This window comes from Parasteatoda tepidariorum, chromosome 7 (genome assembly GCF_982258835.1).
Source record: "Parasteatoda tepidariorum strain Cologne lab strain chromosome 7, Ptep-v5.0, whole genome shotgun sequence".
In the NCBI taxonomy this organism is placed as follows: domain Eukaryota; kingdom Metazoa; phylum Arthropoda; class Arachnida; order Araneae; family Theridiidae; genus Parasteatoda; species Parasteatoda tepidariorum.
Window position 1 is genome coordinate 18,891,913 of NC_141761.1, and position 18,512 is coordinate 18,910,424.

At 28.5% G+C, this 18,512-nt stretch overlaps 1 protein-coding gene and 1 long non-coding RNA gene across 2 annotated transcripts in view; one reads left to right on the forward strand and one right to left on the reverse strand.

The window, feature by feature from the left end:
• Window positions 1–8,858: 8,858 nt before the first annotated feature.
• LOC147806931 (uncharacterized) overlaps window positions 8,859–18,512 on the reverse strand; it is a 57,521-nt gene continuing 47,867 nt past the window's right edge. Inside the window, exon 2 of the long non-coding RNA XR_015435394.1 lies at window positions 8,859–9,096. This is a non-coding gene — a long non-coding RNA (uncharacterized LOC147806931). The remainder of the gene's footprint in view (window positions 9,097–18,512) is intronic.
• LOC107454901 (patched domain-containing protein 3) overlaps window positions 11,797–18,512 on the forward strand; it is a 127,013-nt gene continuing 120,297 nt past the window's right edge. Inside the window, exon 1 of the mRNA XM_043042915.3 lies at window positions 11,797–12,313. Within this exon, the coding sequence (XP_042898849.2) occupies window positions 12,214–12,313 (100 nt within the window). The 5' untranslated portion in view covers window positions 11,797–12,213. The remainder of the gene's footprint in view (window positions 12,314–18,512) is intronic.

The window sequence follows — 18,512 nt, forward strand, 5'->3', positions numbered from 1 at the left end:
CACAATTATAGCTTTTTCATGAAAAGTATTCTTAAAAATTACCTGGAGCTACTGTTTGAAACTTTAGGTAATAAAATGGCATTTCTCAATTACTTGACAATAATTAAAAAGATTTCGCATTGTTTTGAAAAATGCCCGGATCAGTGAGTCAAGATATTTCTTTTCCGATTTAAAAAAGTATTCTCAGTGAAATCATTCCTTTTGTTTTTGCGCATTCATAATAAATATTCTTCACAGATTAAGAAAAAAAATGTTCTGCATGAAGTGATTTTGCGCTACAATAGCTTAAAACTAAACACTTTTAAAAATTTTTTTCTCTAGACGAACTTACGCAACTTCAGTAATCATAGAAATCTACTAAGTAACATAACAGACGGTTCATTAAGTGATAAATTTATTTATTAACCTACAAAAAATTTTTTGAAGAAATTTTTTTTAAATATTTTTCATTATCTTTCTCTGGAACTTTCAAACAACATTCAACATTCAAAATATACTGTCAAATTGATAACAGTTCCTGAAGTTAAGTCACTTTCAGAGATCTGTGCTTGATGAACTTTACATGAATTAAAACTTTTAGTGCTTTTTTTCAACATTAGTAAATGTTGTTTTCCTGTTTTTAGTAAATGATGTTTACAATTAACGTTGAAGGCTGTTTCTAATTAATAATATTTGCGATAAGAGACGATCCTAAAAAATACCGGAGATCAAATTACGGTATAAAGTACCGGTACTCAAATTTCCGGAAAATTTTGCGGATTAATAAATCTGATGTGTCGTATTTTTTATACAGTAACATTTACAGTAAATTCACTGAATCACTGTGCTTAATTTTTTTTTGTCATATGCCTGTTTAGGCAGTGGGGGTGCGATTGTTCCTGTTTTTCAGTGGCGCCATCTATGGCCAGGAATTCGACTTCTGCCACGCTATTTACACAACCACAACCCGTTTATAGGGCGGGTCACATTCACACACAAAGGAGAAAGGACATAGAACACATAGATTGAGAACATATAGATTGAGAACCCGGATAATGCATGGAAACATCCATGCATTATCCGGGATTCGAACTCAGGACCTTTCTGATGCAAGAACAGTTCCCTGCCCCCTACACAGGCCGGTCGGCCACTGTGCTTAAATAGATATTAATATAAAAAGTACGATATAAAATTTTATGGTAAAAATAGATTTTATGGTAAAAAGGATTTTACGGAAGCTGCACCCAGGCTGTCAATACTTTTTACCCTAATTGGATCCGGAATCTTTTGCAGTGTAACCATTTTGTTTGAAATAGGCACATTATTTAACATTTAAAATACTTCTTTTGCTAGAAATTAGTTTTTAAGGATGCATAATCAGAAAACCTTTTTCTAATATTTTTTTAGAGGGTCTATAGAAAGAGGCGAGAATTATACTTTCTTAACTAACTTTATTTTATCTTCTATTCACACCCTCAAAAACACACAATAACAAATAAGAAAAATCTAATTTATAACTAATAAAAACTGAATTTTGTTGTTTCTTGGGGCAGAATATATTTTTAATCTCTTTTATAGAAGATAGTTTCCCAGTCATTTTATTCTGTTAAATGAGTGAAAATTCGTTATCTATAAAAAATAAGTCGATTTCTTTGATAATCAATGCTTTCGTTGATTAAGAATATATAATAACGTCTTTTTTTAGATGTTTATGAGTTTCTAAGGAGGCCGCTAAAACAATAATGCTAGCCTTAAATATTTCCATCCATTTTAAAAACCCTTTTTAATAAAATTGATTCAGAATTTTAATACCCCTGATTCTCAAACAACCTGTATGCTATTCCACTTTAGAGTATTCACAGCAAATAAGAAAGGTTTTTATAAATGTATCAAAATAGTTTCGAAATAAATACAGTCGAAATTGGGAATCTCATTTATTCATTATGAAGAATAGTGCCATGCTCAAAACAGCATATTGCCATTTATTATTATATATGTTTTGTAATAACAATGAAAAGTAATTAAAAAAGAGATTATATTTAAAATTTAATTATATTCTATGTGTGTTGCTATTTAAAAAAAGGAAGGGGTAATTTATTTGAATTTTGTGGGTTTTCCTCAGGAGGGATACTCAATAATCTTTACAAGTCATATCTTCAGAAACTCGCGTTTAAAACTTTCCACTTGGATATTTACAGTCATAGAAGCACCACAGAGGGAAAACTTACTCTATTGAGCCTCTGGTACTACAATAATGACTTTTCTTTGACTTCGGTTACAAGCTTGTAAAAAATTAGCCTTACAATCGTATGTTGTTAGTTGCAGTCGCTGTATTTCAACCTTGCAATATCGCCAGTCATGATATTCTAATTGTTTATCGATGGCATGTCAGGGTTATGAACTGGTTAAAACAGAAGGGCAATTGAACGAACAACATAGTTCATTCCCCTTTATTATTCATCGAAATGATATTGAAAAGACTGACGTCATTGATGACGTCAACTGTCAAGAAAAGTAACATGCATGAAGAATGAGAAAGATCAGAGATCAATTTTTTGGAATTGAAATAGCTGCTGGTAAGATGCAAATGCAGGCAAAAAATGCGCACGTGTTCATCCACATTAAATCATTTTTGTTTAGATCAAGTTTAAAGTGCTTTATACACAGAATGTGGTTTAAAAATAACCTGTGGTGAAACGGTTCGACTGATGGAATTTTAAAATTATTCTTAATTTTGATATGATTTTAGAACAATAAATGAATTATATCATTCAATAATATACAATATTCGGGGATAATTATTCTTTTTTTTAAACATCCGGTAAAAGTGTTAATAAATTTAAATTATATTGATGAGATGTTTTAAAAAGTGAGTTGTTTGGTATTTTTGAATTTTTTTCACCTGTTATAATATGGAACAATATTACGTAAAGAACGTATTTCATTTTTTTAAGAGACAAATTTCGTTTTTTTCCCCTCATTTAAATGTGTCCAAATTGATGCAATTTCTTGTAATAAAAATTGAAAATATCTCGTTGGATTTTATAAAAAATACATAGTACAGTGGTTGTAGTTAGGTTGGTATAAAGTACTCATAAGTTTTTTTTTAACGTAATTGACGTATCAGAACTTTTTATCTATTTTTCTTGCCTCAACAAAATGCGAAAAATCCAAAAAGATGAAAAAAAAATTTCAATTATTTTTTTACATTTTTTATGCATTATTTTTCTTTGAATGATGAAATTAAAGTGATATGAATCTCTTATAAATTAAAATTTAATGAAACACGATTAAATTTTTTGAAATAAAAAACACGTTTCCACATGCCTGTTGTATAAAGTGTTTTATTTTAACTCGTTTTTTATGTTAATTAAAAACAGCAATCTTTTCAAAATTAAGTATTTTTATTTTTTTAAAAGAAGCATTTTCCCCCCTTCAAATTGTTTTCCTTTTTTTTTTTTACAAATTGTCTAATAATATTTTTCGTTATTTTCCTACTCAGACGAATAATACTACCATTTTTTAAATAATGGTCTGTCATAAAAGCCATTAGGTCATGAGACAACAAAATTATTAGTCTCTCAACAACATAAGGAGAATCATTTTACGCATATTTCTAATTCGTTTTAGTTAATTTTTCTCAAATTTGGTAGAGAATCGAAACATTATAAAATTATATATAAGTTTAAAAAAGTAATAAAAAACACGGAAAAGATTTAAATTTTTTAAAGTAAGTAACGGGAAGATATGAATTTAAAGAAATAACTATATTCTAACAATAGAATTATGTTTAATGATAAAAATATTCATCCAGCAATTAAGCATCCTTATATTCCCTGTATCTCACAAAGATATTACTCAAACTTAAATATAGGCAATTTTTCCTTATATTTTCCCTATATTTTTATTCAATGTCAAAATAATTTCCTATTTGTTTCTGGACTTTTAAGGATAAAACTTTAATGACCACACTCAAAGTTTTTATTTGTACTCTTGCAAATGAGAGGATAAAACCAAGTTAAAGTGTAAACTTATGACAACGCGGATGTTTTTCCTCGTTTAATTGTCGTTCTTAAGTTCACTGTCTTAAAAACAGTACGGCTTTAAAATGATGAGTTTCTGAAAATTGTTTTTCAGATTATCGAAACATTTTGAAATTGAAAATTGGAATGAAACAATCTACAGTATCAATTCATAAATCATTTTGAAATATTCTTTAATTTTATAATAGATTCAGAAAATTAAAAAAACTTCAAACTTTGTATAAATTTTTTCTGGATAATTTAATACATGCAAGTTGTATAGAGAAAAAATTTCTAGTGAAATTACTGTACTTGTATGGTAATAAAATTTCTGAAAAAGAATTCTGAAAATAAAACCAAAATAACCATTAATTTGGTAATTTTTCCGTTCGTTATGGTAGTGCTTTATCGGAAGTTCTGGTTTCCAAAATTAGAGTTCTTATTACCGCACATTTGGTAAAAATACAAAACTTAAAAGTTAATTTTTCCAAATAAATGGTTTTTATGCCTTTCGCTAGGTTAACATGGCAAAAATATTAAAAATTTCTTTTGAACAATCATTAATTTGACCAGTTATTTAGTATTTTTGCCCTTTTGATCTCAATTCATTTAACTAAATAGAACAGTAGGAGACGATTTGTATTGCTATGATTCATTTAAAATGGAGGCTTTTAATTAAATCGCTGATAAGTGTTAGGTGACGGTTCATTATTTATTTTCTTGTATACTTCTCGATGAGAGAGAAAATAAGCATAAATAAGGCTCTCAAATATTTTAAAAATACTATACTCGGATAGATGAAGCTATATTACCTGTTGTATGCATCTTTTATACGGATTTAGTCATTTATTCACTTACATATGTGCGTTTCCTTGTAAATGTAAAGAATAGCTAAACAAAACCCTTTTCATACTGAAAAGTCCCGCTGTGGATTGGTCAATAAGACGCGGTTCCCAGCAGATCGCAGAAGTCAAGCATCACTGGCTGCAGTCAGTGTGCGGGTGGGTGACCACTTAGATCAGTTTGCGTGGGGACCGAGGGTGTGCGTGCGGTATTGGTTCTCGTTAAACTGTTCGACCGTAAAGTGCTCGACTTCGATTGCAAGTCGTCGGGCTACCGAAGCAGGGATGCCATCCCCTCTGCAGAGGATCAAAATTGTGATGGTATGTCTTCGGATCATCCTCAGGGATGTTTCCCAGACCGTCGCCAATAGCCCATTGAGCAGGTCTAGTGAGACGTAAATGAACTGCAACAACAGCAAGAAGATACTGAAAAACAGATTGTACAATTGAAAAGCAGCAAGAATATACATCCAGTTTTTGAGCGGAGTTCAAAAAAACTACATCCATGCTTCAGAGTGGTTAATAGAACGACGATACCATACGAAGGGCCCTAGCATTTATTACAAGTAAAATAACAGTACATTCCTGAAGCTTCCGATGCCAAGGGGTATTGTCCTGCCTTTCTCATTTTCGTGCAATCTGTTCTTAAATTTCATGAGAGACAATCCATTCTTTGGATTAAGAGCATGAGCCTGTAAATGTATCTAAACCAAATTTTATTTATTTATTATTAAGCATTCAAGATTACTGTGGGATTCGAACTCATTACCTCCATTTTGCATACAATTTGGCGAAAAAGCGAGACTGCTTGGTCTGGGGGGCACACGTAAACTGACTGATTAAAAAAAAAATTTACTATTCCAATTTATTTATTTATTGCTATTCACGTGCAGACTCGTGGAATTATTAGTAAGCTCTACTTAAGTTGAAGCCCTTATTAAGAGGAAGTACAGATTGCTCAAATTAGAGAAAGACATTGCGAAGGAATATCTAATGCAGCGCACAGGTAGAGGGTTCACAATCTCACTAAATAGTTAAATATATGCTTGTGATATCTTTCTCCACTTTGTGTTATTTGTATATTGACTTAACAATAGCTTATAAACCGAACTTTGCAATGAGCACACCAAACCTGCATATGTATGAGTAACAATAAATAAATAAATATAAATAAATGGATGCTTCCAGGGTCATTGTGGGATTCGAACAAGGTACCTCTATGCTTCCATTTTAGGATGTTTGGACACACCTGATGCCTAACAGTTAAGCTACTGATTTAGTTTAAACTGGTCCAGACATTTGTTTGTTTATTGGTACAACATACATTTGTAGGCTTACGGTCTCAATTAAGGCTTATAAACCATTGTCGATTAGAAGAACCAATAGCATCACAAAGAATACACCCAGAAGAATACATACAAAGAATACACATTTTTTATAGTTTTAAAGACTGGTATATGTTACCTTATAGCTTACGTAGAGATAAGAACAACTAAGAAAAAAAAGCTAATACGTTTACTAAATAAAATGGAGGTTATCAAACTTAACATGTTTTGCGTTATCTCAAATTATACTAGTTAATGTTTTCCGACTTTTCAGTTCATATTACAGAGTTTTACTACATTTATTACCAGACAGCATGGTAATAAAATCATATTTTACTGTTAAATTTAAAAAGTCATTACCAAAGCGCTTTGGTAAAAATTACCGTTCTTTTCGGTGTTCTCATACACTCATGAACACAGTAAATTTTACCATTTTCTGGTAGTTTTGACCATACTTTTTTCCCCAGTTTGCAATTGCATACCAATTATTGTGTTGAATACTCGAAAAAAAAGTTTAACTTGGGGATTTTATCTCGGAGTTTTTCTGAACTCTTTTTTTTAATTTAAGGTAGGCATGGGTTCTAAAATTTCAAAGATTCATTTTTTTTATCAAAGAACATGTGGAATTTTTCTTAAGTTTTAAGTAAATTAGAATGAATTACTCTAATTAATACTCTGGTAAATTAAGGCTTATACTAAGACTAAAGGTAAAAGCTTTAAAGCTAAAAACTCTGGTAAACTAAGGCTAATTAATACTCTGGCTTCCAGAGTAAATTACTCTGGAAGCTATTTCTTGTAGGCATGAATTTCCATATCAAAAGAAGAAAAATAGAGTTTTCACAAAAACATTTTTGAAATCAGTGAATACGATTACCCAAAAATGGTTCATACCAATCTTGTAGATGCATACTATTCTTATATAGAAATGACTAAACATTGAGAAAAGGATAATTATTTTCTTTGATAGCATTTAATTTTAATAAGGCAAAATATAAATTTTAGCAAAAAAAATTGTTTTTAGGTATGCTAAAAACGAAAATTTTTTTTTGTCAGTTATATCTAAAAGAGTGTTGAGAACTTGAAGTAGAATGATGAATTAGTTTGTGAAGAAATCATATCCATCACGGGGGCTCTATATAGCAGGGGCCTACAAAAAAACAGTTTTCAACCGTTATATTTTAAAAGTTTTTAAATGAAAATTTAAAAAAATATTGTTCATGTTATTCTTTCATACATTTAAATTTTGATTAATTTTTTTGCAATACATAAATAAAAATTTAAATAAAAAATTTGCCATCCTAACCGATTTAAGCTGTAAGAGGAGTCCGAGATGCATTTCTGAAATTATTTTTTGTTAAAGAAAATATTGCTTTAAATCATTTTTTAATGTTGCACCATAGAAAATGTATACAAAAATGTTATCAAAATGCTTTGAGGAAATCTTTAAAAAAATTTAAAACTTAAAAATGAGCTTCTTTTTTTTAAGTAATATTGGTTCAAAATACAACATGGTATTGTACTTTGAACCCCTCAACACTAAAAAAATTATTAATTAATTAAATACTATACTATAGTTTTATATAATTTATATTTTTATATTTTATTATATAAATTAGAAGTTATATTCTGTATGGAATTATCTTTGGATTAACAGATTTTAAAATAGTGTGCGAAACTTTACTGATGAGCTTAAGAAATTCTCGAGCAAATGTAAAATTAACATTAAGGGGTCCAACTAAACTAAACTAAACTAAACTAAACTAAACTAAACTAAACTAAACTAAACTAAACTAAACAAAACAAAACTAAACTAAACTAAACTAAACTAAACTAAACTAAACTAAATTAAAATAAACTGAACTAAACTAAACTAAACTAAACTAAACTAAACTAAACTAAACTAAACTAAACTAAACTATTGGGACTATATTTCGCAGACTGCGGCTACCCCTTGCATTTCGTGGGTCAGAAATTCGAATGCGTCGAATAGAAAGGCCTCGAACATTAAAATATTCTCCACACTGATTAAATAGCGCATTTGAGGTCTCCCTTACCAACCATAAAGATCGAGTCCTTTTACGTGAAGATCCGATCATTAGATCAAAAATTATTCAGGAAAATTTCTCTCCGCGCTGTGTTAAAATTTTTTTTTGCAGCAACGGAAAAGCATGAAACTCTAGTTGAAATTTGTGCACATTAGTTAGTTGGAAATGGTGAAAAACTATATTAATGATGAACTCTGTCTGGAGATAAGCTCAGTTTTTTGTACTCAGAAATTAATTGAAACCTATGCTGACACCCAGTTTACTGTTGCAGTTAAGATGTGCGTACCTTGGCTTGCTGTACAAGGGTCAAAATGCTTATAGGAGTAAGGAAACAATTGTAACTTGTATTTCCATTCAGCGAAGAGCGCTACTCAAGCTTAATTGCTCGTGCTTATCAAAATGTGTCAAAATTTTGAGTCACGATATATTTTGATTTGCAGTAAATGATGAATAATTCTGCTCGTAAGCGATCAGAAAGGAAACGATTCTTAGTAAATAATGAAGTAACGATTGTAATGAATAAAGTAATTGTTTGTGATGTTAATAGGCATAGAAATCTAGTAGAGGTATGAAAAAATTAAATTACATTTTGATTACAAGGATTCTCCCCCAATAAAGAGATTTAATAAGAACATAGAAGTATACGTCTCAATAGAGCTGCATAATGGGCTGTTGGCGACAGTTTGGCTGACATTGCTGATGATGATTCGAAGGCATGTCATCATAATTTTAGTCCTCTGTGGAGGGGATGGCTCCCCCGTTTTGCACGTCTTCGGTCCCTTCGCAGGCTGATCAAAGTGGTCACCAACCCGCACACTGACCGTTACCAGTGATGCTTGACTTTAGTGATAAAGGTGGGAACCATGTTTTAACCATAAGTCCACTATGAACAATAGAAACGTTGTAAAAAATTAGCTTTTTTATATACATAAATCTAATGGAACATTTTTAAAAAAAATTTCTCCCGGTAAATAGCTTTAAAAAAGCATTAGTTTTAATCTAGCATTTTCCAAACAAAATTACCTTGAATTAAATAAATAATTAAATCAATCTTTATTGATTACATTATTAGGTAAAACATGTTGAGCTTACAAATGGTTTTAAATTGATAATAGTTGAAATTTTCAGCACCATTTTTGGAATTATTGCACAAGTATGTGCAACAATGTGGCCTTATTTTAAAAACATTTTATTCATACTATGTCATGTTGTAGATATGAAGATGACAACTTAATTAATTATTTAATTACTGTGAAGGTTTTTCATTGATCTTACTTGACGTAACACGATTGTTTTTTATTTCAACTAAGTTAGTTGTAGTTAAGCTCTTGAATAATTGAAAATATCACTAAAGTGTGTAAAAGTGTTTAAAACGCTGACAAAATATGGGACAAAAGACGGGGATATTAATTTTTTGTCAAAATTAAAAATATAGCCTCTTTCCGGGAGGCATTCATAGAAGTTATTAGATATTTTAGTTTGAAAACAAATTTGTTATAAATTGTAAAAGCTGAACTTTAAATAGTTGCGCTATTTTATTTCATTACTAGAAGAGTCATTGTTTCTTTCTAAGCTCTTTTATTACCAGTTCTATGTTTTCTTTTAAACATTTTTAAGCAATCATAAAATCCATGAATAATTTTTGGAGTTGTAGTTCTCAGTTTTCCTTAAATGTCTTGTTTGGTATCGTTACCTCAAATTTTGATAAAAATGGAAGCAACAGCTATGTGTATTGTACCCGGAAATGTATAGTGTATCTGAAAATATTCAAAAAGAGATACAATCTTTTTTAAAAAGTGTTGGTGCATATTTGCCATCATTTTTGATGTTCAGTTAAACTAAATACATTTTTAAGTGCAGAGCTAAAACATTTCATGAAATTTTAAACAATTACATAAAATTGACAAAATAACTATTGCTACAAGGAAATAGTGCGAATATATTATTAAAAATTTGCTTGTTTTTAAAGCGAAATGTTTTGTATAAAACCACAAATTTATTCTAATCCATATGAAAATATTTGTTGTTAGTGAACAAAAAGCAAATAATGAATAAGTAAATAAATAAAACTATAACAGTGCAAAAGTAAATAAATAAAACTATAACAGTGTAAAAGTAAACAAATAAAAACTGTAACAGTGCAAAAGTAAATAAATAAAGCTATAACAGTGTAAAAGTAAATAAATAAAACTATAACAGTGTAAAAGTAAACAAATAAAACTATAACAGTGTAAAAGTAAACAAATAAAACTATAACAGTGTAAAAGTAAACAAATAAAACTGTAACAGTGTAAAAGTAAATAAATAAAACTATAGCAGTGTAAAAGTAAACAAATAAAACTATAACAGTGTAAAAGTAAGCAAATAAAACTATAACAGTGTAAAAGTAAATAAATAAAACTATAGCAGTGTAAAAGTAAACAAATAAAAACTGTAACAGTGCAAAAGTAAATAAATAAAGCTATAACAGTGTAAAAGTAAATAAATAAAACTATAACAGTGTAAAAGTAAGCAAATAAAACTATAACAGTGTAAAAGTAAACAAATAAAGCTGTAACAGTGTAAAAGTAAACAAATAAAACTGTAACAGTGTAAAAGTAAATAAATAAAACTATAGCAGTGTAAAAGTAAACAAATAAAACTGTAACAGTGTAAAAGTAAGCAAATAAAACTATAACAGTGTAAAAGTAAACAAATAAAACTGTAACAGTGTAAAAGTAAATAAATAAAACTATAACAGTGTAAAAGTAAATAAAAAAAAGTTTGACTTCTTGCACTGTAAAACAATTTAGTTTATCTCAACACCAAAAATGGCGGTAACTATACGAACAAAATAATCCTGGTAAATTACAGCATTCTTATGGGTAATTAAATTTCTGGTAAAAAAAAAGGAACATATTTCTAACTAAATAATAAAACCAAAATATTCGGTATTTTAAAACCGTTCATTTGATAATTTTTCCGTTCATATGGTAACGGTTTACCGGAAATTCTGGCCTTCAAAGTTATAGTTTTATAAACTCCCATTTAGTAAAACATACAAAACTGAAAAGTAAATTTAATCGAATAAAGGATTTTATGCCATGCTCTTAGTTAACATGATAAAATTACTAAAATTTATTACGTCTCACAATTTTACAGCGTTCTTATGTATTATGAAATCATAGTTTATTGTTAATTTTACAAAACTTATTAGCAAAGCGCTTCGATGAAAATTGCCGAGCTCTTTGGTGCTTCCCTAGAGCCAGAAACATGGTAAATTTTACCATATTCCAGTATTTTTGACCATATTTTTTTTCTCAGTGATAAACCGAAATATGCTGTTTCACTTCTTTTATTGTTTTATTCTATACACTGTAATAACTGTTGCAACATACGAACATCTTAAAAAAAAAAATCAATGAAAATGTGTAAAGCCAGTAAACAGAATAAAAAACCACATATTTTTAAAACTTTTTCCTCAACACAACCCTCATCAGAATGAAAAAAAAAAAAAGAATTTTTTTGGGACCAGCCGTACGTTCTATTAGCTTTATTACCTTCAACAAACAATGTAAATGTTTTCGAACATTTTAATCTTTCCAGAACGACAAGTATCAAGCAAGCATGTCCTAGAAATTAGTCCAGGAGAAGTCATGAGCCAATCCAGTCAACTAGCGTGACACGTTCCCGGACTCCCACCCCATTCTGATGACCCAAAGACTGCCCGATGTCCAGCGCCGGCCTTGGACGGTCTCTGGACAGCATATCAAATAGCTTATCGCACCCATTACAAACGATTGCACGATGATAAAACCTTATAATTTCTTCAAGGAAAGGATTCGAGAAAATGAAAACGAATGGATTTTGAATTTCGCGAATTTTATGAGAGTGTAATTAGAGTTATTTTCCTTCTTTTCTGCAGGACGTCGTTCATGAAGCAACGTTATGAGTTTTGTCTGAAATTTAATCTCTCTTAGTTTGCAATTTTTTTCTGTACTGTGCTATTGTGTCTCACAAGATGCGGCTTTTCAAGAAGACTACGGTGGTGATTGAAGAAGATTTCGGTGAAGAAAGTATGTTCGAAGAAAAAGAGGAAGATCATTGGAATAACATGGATGGTATGTGTTTTTTTCTTTTAAATTTGATCTCGCAAACTATGATTCGTAAATTTTAGACTGTAAACATTTAGTAAAATTTCGCAAAACGCAATCAACTAGTGCCAAACAAAAACTCCGTTTTAGTCCGGTTTTCTGTCTTTCGTTAAACAGAAAGATTAGATTTTGTTGCATTAAAATAGTAAAATAATGTTATAAGACTCGATAAAAAAGAAATAATTAAATATCAATCAAAAAATAATAATAACATGGATAGTATGTGTTTTTTCTTCTAAATTTGATCTCGCAAAGTATGATTCGTAAATTTTAGACTGTAAACATTTAGTAAAATTTCGCAAAACGCAATCAACTAGTGCCAAACAAAAACTCCGTTTTAGTCCGGTTTTCTGTCTTTCGTTAAACAGAAAGATTAGATTTTGTTGCATTAAAATAGTAAAATAATGTTATAAGACTCGATAAAAAAGAAATAATTAAATATCAATCAAAAAATAATAATAACATGGATAGTATGTGTTTTTTCTTCTAAATTTGATCTCGCAAACTATGATTCGTAAATTTTAGACTGTAAACATTTAGTAAAATTTCGCAAAACGCAATCAACTAGTGCCAAACAAAAACTCCGTTTTAGTCCGGTTTTCTGTCTTTCGTTAAACAGAAAGATTAGATTTTGTTGCATTAAAATAGTAAAATAATGTTATAAGACTCGATAAAAAAGAAATAATTAAATATCAATCAAAAAATAATAATAACATGGATAGTATGTGTTTTTTCTTCTAAATTTGATCTCGCAAAGTATGATTCGTAAATTTTTAGACCGTAAACATTTAGTAAAATTTCGCAAAACGCAACCAACTAGTGCCAAACAAAAACTCCGTTTTAGTCTGGTTTTCTGTCTTTCGTTAAACAGAAAGATTAGATTTTGTTGCATTAAAATAGTAAAATAATGTTATAAGAGTCGACAAAAAAGAAATAATTATAACTCAATAAAAAAATAATTATAACATGGGTAGTATGTGTTTTTTCTTTTAAATTTAATCTTGCAAACTATGAATCGAAATTTTATTAAATGTTGACAGTCTATGACTGTAAACATTTAATAAAATTTCGCAAAACGCAATCAACTAGTGCCAAACAAAAACTCCGTTTTAGTCCGGTTTTCTGTCCTTCGTTAAACAGAAAGATTAAGATTTTGCTGCATTAAAATAGTAAAATAATGTTATAAGACTCGATAAAAAAGAAATAATTAAATATCAATCAAAAAATAATAATAACATGGATAGTATGTGTTTTTTCTTCTAAATTTGATCTCGCAAAGTATGATTCGTAAATTTTTAGACCGTAAACATTTAGTAAAATTTCGCAAAACGCAACCAACTAGTGCCAAACAAAAACTCCGTTTTAGTCTGGTTTTCTGTCTTTCGTTAAACAGAAAGATTAGATTTTGTTGCATTAAAATAGTAAAATAATGTTATAAGACTCGATAAAAAAGAAATAATTATAACTCAATAAAAAAATAATTATAACATGGGTAGTATGTGTTTTTTCTTTTAAATTTAATCTTGCAAACTATGAATCGAAATTTTATTAAATGTTGACAGTCTATGACTGTAAACATTTAATAAAATTTCGCAAAACGCAATCAACTAGTGCCAAACAAAAACTCCGTTTTAGTCCGGTTTTCTGTCCTTCGTTAAACAGAAAGATTAAGATTTTGCTGCATTAAAATAGTAAAATAATGTTATAAGACTCGATAAAAAAGAAATAATTAAATATCAATCAAAAAATAATAATAACATGGATAGTATGTGTTTTTTCTTCTAAATTTGATCTCGCAAAGTATGATTCGTAAATTTTTAGACCGTAAACATTTAGTAAAATTTCGCAAAACGCAACCAACTAGTGCCAAACAAAAACTCCGTTTTAGTCTGGTTTTCTGTCTTTCGTTAAACAGAAAGATTAGATTTTGTTGCATTAAAATAGTAAAATAATGTTATAAGAGTCGACAAAAAAGAAATAATTATAACTCAATAAAAAAATAATTATAACATGGGTAGTATGTGTTTTTTCTTTTAAATTTAATCTTGCAAACTATGAATCGAAATTTTATTAAATGTTGACAGTCTATGACTGTAAACATTTAATAAAATTTCGCAAAACGCAATCAACTAGTGCCAAACAAAAACTCCGTTTTAGTCCGGTTTTCTGTCCTTCGTTAAACAGAAAGATTAAGATTTTGCTGCATTAAAATAGTAAAATAATGTTATAAGACTCGATAAAAAAGAAATAATTAAATATCAATCAAAAAATAATAATAACATGGATAGTATGTGTTTTTTCTTCTAAATTTGATCTCGCAAAGTATGATTCGTAAATTTTTAGACCGTAAACATTTAGTAAAATTTCGCAAAACGCAACCAACTAGTGCCAAACAAAAACTCCGTTTTAGTCTGGTTTTCTGTCTTTCGTTAAACAGAAAGATTAGATTTTGTTGCATTAAAATAGTAAAATAATGTTATAAGACTCGATAAAAAAGAAATAATTATAACTCAATAAAAAAATAATTATAACATGGGTAGTATGTGTTTTTTCTTTTAAATTTAATCTTGCAAACTATGAATCGAAATTTTATTAAATGTTGACAGTCTATGACTGTAAACATTTAATAAAATTTCGCAAAACGCAATCAACTAGTGCCAAACAAAAACTCCGTTTTAGTCCGGTTTTCTGTCCTTCGTTAAACAGAAAGATTAAGATTTTGCTGCATTAAAATAGTAAAATAATGTTATAAGACTCGATAAAAAAGAAATAATTAAATATCAATCAAAAAATAATAATAACATGGATAGTATGTGTTTTTTCTTCTAAATTTGATCTCGCAAAGTATGATTCGTAAATTTTTAGACCGTAAACATTTAGTAAAATTTCGCAAAACGCAACCAACTAGTGCCAAACAAAAACTCCGTTTTAGTCTGGTTTTCTGTCTTTCGTTAAACAGAAAGATTAGATTTTGTTGCATTAAAATAGTAAAATAATGTTATAAGACTCGATAAAAAAGAAATAATTATAACTCAATAAAAAAATAATTATAACATGGGTAGTATGTGTTTTTTCTTTTAAATTTAATCTTGCAAACTATGAATCGAAATTTTATTAAATGTTGACAGTCTATGACTGTAAACATTTAATAAAATTTCGCAAAACGCAATCAACTAGTGCCAAACAAAAACTCCGTTTTAGTCCGGTTTTCTGTCCTTCGTTAAACAGAAAGATTAAGATTTTGCTGCATTAAAATAGTAAAATAATGTTATAAGACTCGATAAAAAAGAAATAATTAAATATCAATCAAAAAATAATAATAACATGGATAGTATGTGTTTTTTCTTCTAAATTTGATCTCGCAAAGTATGATTCGTAAATTTTTAGACCGTAAACATTTAGTAAAATTTCGCAAAACGCAACCAACTAGTGCCAAACAAAAACTCCGTTTTAGTCTGGTTTTCTGTCTTTCGTTAAACAGAAAGATTAGATTTTGTTGCATTAAAATAGTAAAATAATGTTATAAGACTCGATAAAAAAGAAATAATTATAACTCAATAAAAAAATAATTATAACATGGGTAGTATGTGTTTTTTCTTTTAAATTTAATCTTGCAAACTATGAATCGAAATTTTATTAAATGTTGACAGTCTATGACTGTAAACATTTAATAAAATTTCGCAAAACGCAATCAACTAGTGCCAAACAAAAACTCCGTTTTAGTCCGGTTTTCTGTCCTTCGTTAAACAGAAAGATTAAGATTTTGCTGCATTAAAATAGTAAAATAATGTTATAAGACTCGATAAAAAAGAAATAATTAAATATCAATCAAAAAATAATAATAACATGGATAGTATGTGTTTTTTCTTCTAAATTTGATCTCGCAAAGTATGATTCGTAAATTTTTAGACCGTAAACATTTAGTAAAATTTCGCAAAACGCAACCAACTAGTGCCAAACAAAAACTCCGTTTTAGTCTGGTTTTCTGTCTTTCGTTAAACAGAAAGATTAGATTTTGTTGCATTAAAATAGTAAAATAATGTTATAAGAGTCGACAAAAAAGAAATAATTATAACTCAATAAAAAAATAAATATAACATGGGTAGTATGTGTTTTTTCTTTTAAATTTAATCTTGCAAACTATGAATCGAAATTTTATTAAATGTTGACAGTCTATGACTGTAAACATTTAATAAAATTTCGCAAAACGCAATCAACTAGTGCCAAACAAAAACTCCGTTTTAGTCCGGTTTTCTGTCCTTCGTTAAACAGAAAGATTAAGATTTTGCTGCATTAAAATAGTAAAATAATGTTATAAGACTCGATAAAAAAGAAATAATTAAATATCAATCAAAAAATAATAATAACATGGATAGTATGTGTTTTTTCTTCTAAATTTGATCTCGCAAAGTATGATTCGTAAATTTTTAGACCGTAAACATTTAGTAAAATTTCGCAAAACGCAACCAACTAGTGCCAAACAAAAACTCCGTTTTAGTCTGGTTTTCTGTCTTTCGTTAAACAGAAAGATTAGATTTTGTTGCATTAAAATAGTAAAATAATGTTATAAGACTCGATAAAAAAGAAATAATTATAACTCAATAAAAAAATAATTATAACATGGGTAGTATGTGTTTTTTCTTTTAAATTTAATCTTGCAAACTATGAATCGAAATTTTATTAAATGTTGACAGTCTATGACTGTAAACATTTAATAAAATTTCGCAAAACGCAATCAACTAGTGCCAAACAAAAACTCCGTTTTAGTCCGGTTTTCTGTCCTTCGTTAAACAGAAAGATTAAGATTTTGCTGCATTAAAATAGTAAAATAATGTTATAAGACTCGATAAAAAAGAAATAATTAAATATCAATCAAAAAATAATAATAACATGGATAGTATGTGTTTTTTCTTCTAAATTTGATCTCGCAAAGTATGATTCGTAAATTTTTAGACCGTAAACATTTAGTAAAATTTCGCAAAACGCAACCAACTAGTGCCAAACAAAAACTCCGTTTTAGTCTGGTTTTCTGTCTTTCGTTAAACAGAAAGATTAGATTTTGTTGCATTAAAATAGTAAAATAATGTTATAAGACTCGATAAAAAAGAAATAATTATAACTCAATAAAAAAATAATTATAACATGGGTAGTATGTGTTTTTTCTTTTAAATTTAATCTTGCAAACTATGAATCGAAATTTTATTAAATGTTGACAGTCTATGACTGTAAACATTTAATAAAATTTCGCAAAACGCAATCAACTAGTGCCAAACAAAAACTCCGTTTTAGTCCGGTTTTCTGTCCTTCGTTAAACAGAAAGATTAAGATTTTGCTGCATTAAAATAGTAAAATAATGTTATAAGACTCGATAAAAAAGAAATAATTAAATATCAATCAAAAAATAATAATAACATGGATAGTATGTGTTTTTTCTTCTAAATTTGATCTCGCAAAGTATGATTCGTAAATTTTTAGACCGTAAACATTTAGTAAAATTTCGCAAAACGCAACCAACTAGTGCCAAACAAAAACTCCGTTTTAGTCTGGTTTTCTGTCTTTCGTTAAACAGAAAGATTAGATTTTGTTGCATTAAAATAGTAAAATAATGTTATAAGACTCGATAAAAAAGAAATAATTATAACTCAATAAAAAAATAATTATAACATGGGTAGTATGTGTTTTTTCTTTTAAATTTAATCTTGCAAACTATGAATCGAAATTTTATTAAATGTTGACAGTCTATGACTGTAAACATTTAATAAAATTTCGCAAAACGCAATCAACTAGTGCCAAACAAAAACTCCGTTTTAGTCCGGTTTTCTGTCCTTCGTTAAACAGAAAGATTAAGATTTTGCTGCATTAAAATAGTAAAATAATGTTATAAGACTCGATAAAAAAGAAATAATTAAATATCAATCAAAAAATAATAATAACATGGATAGTATGTGTTTTTTCTTCTAAATTTGATCTCGCAAAGTATGATTCGTAAATTTTTAGACCGTAAACATTTAGTAAAATTTCGCAAAACGCAACCAACTAGTGCCAAACAAAAACTCCGTTTTAGTCTGGTTTTCTGTCTTTCGTTAAACAGAAAGATTAGATTTTGTTGCATTAAAATAGTAAAATAATGTTATAAGACTCGATAAAAAAGAAATAATTATAACTC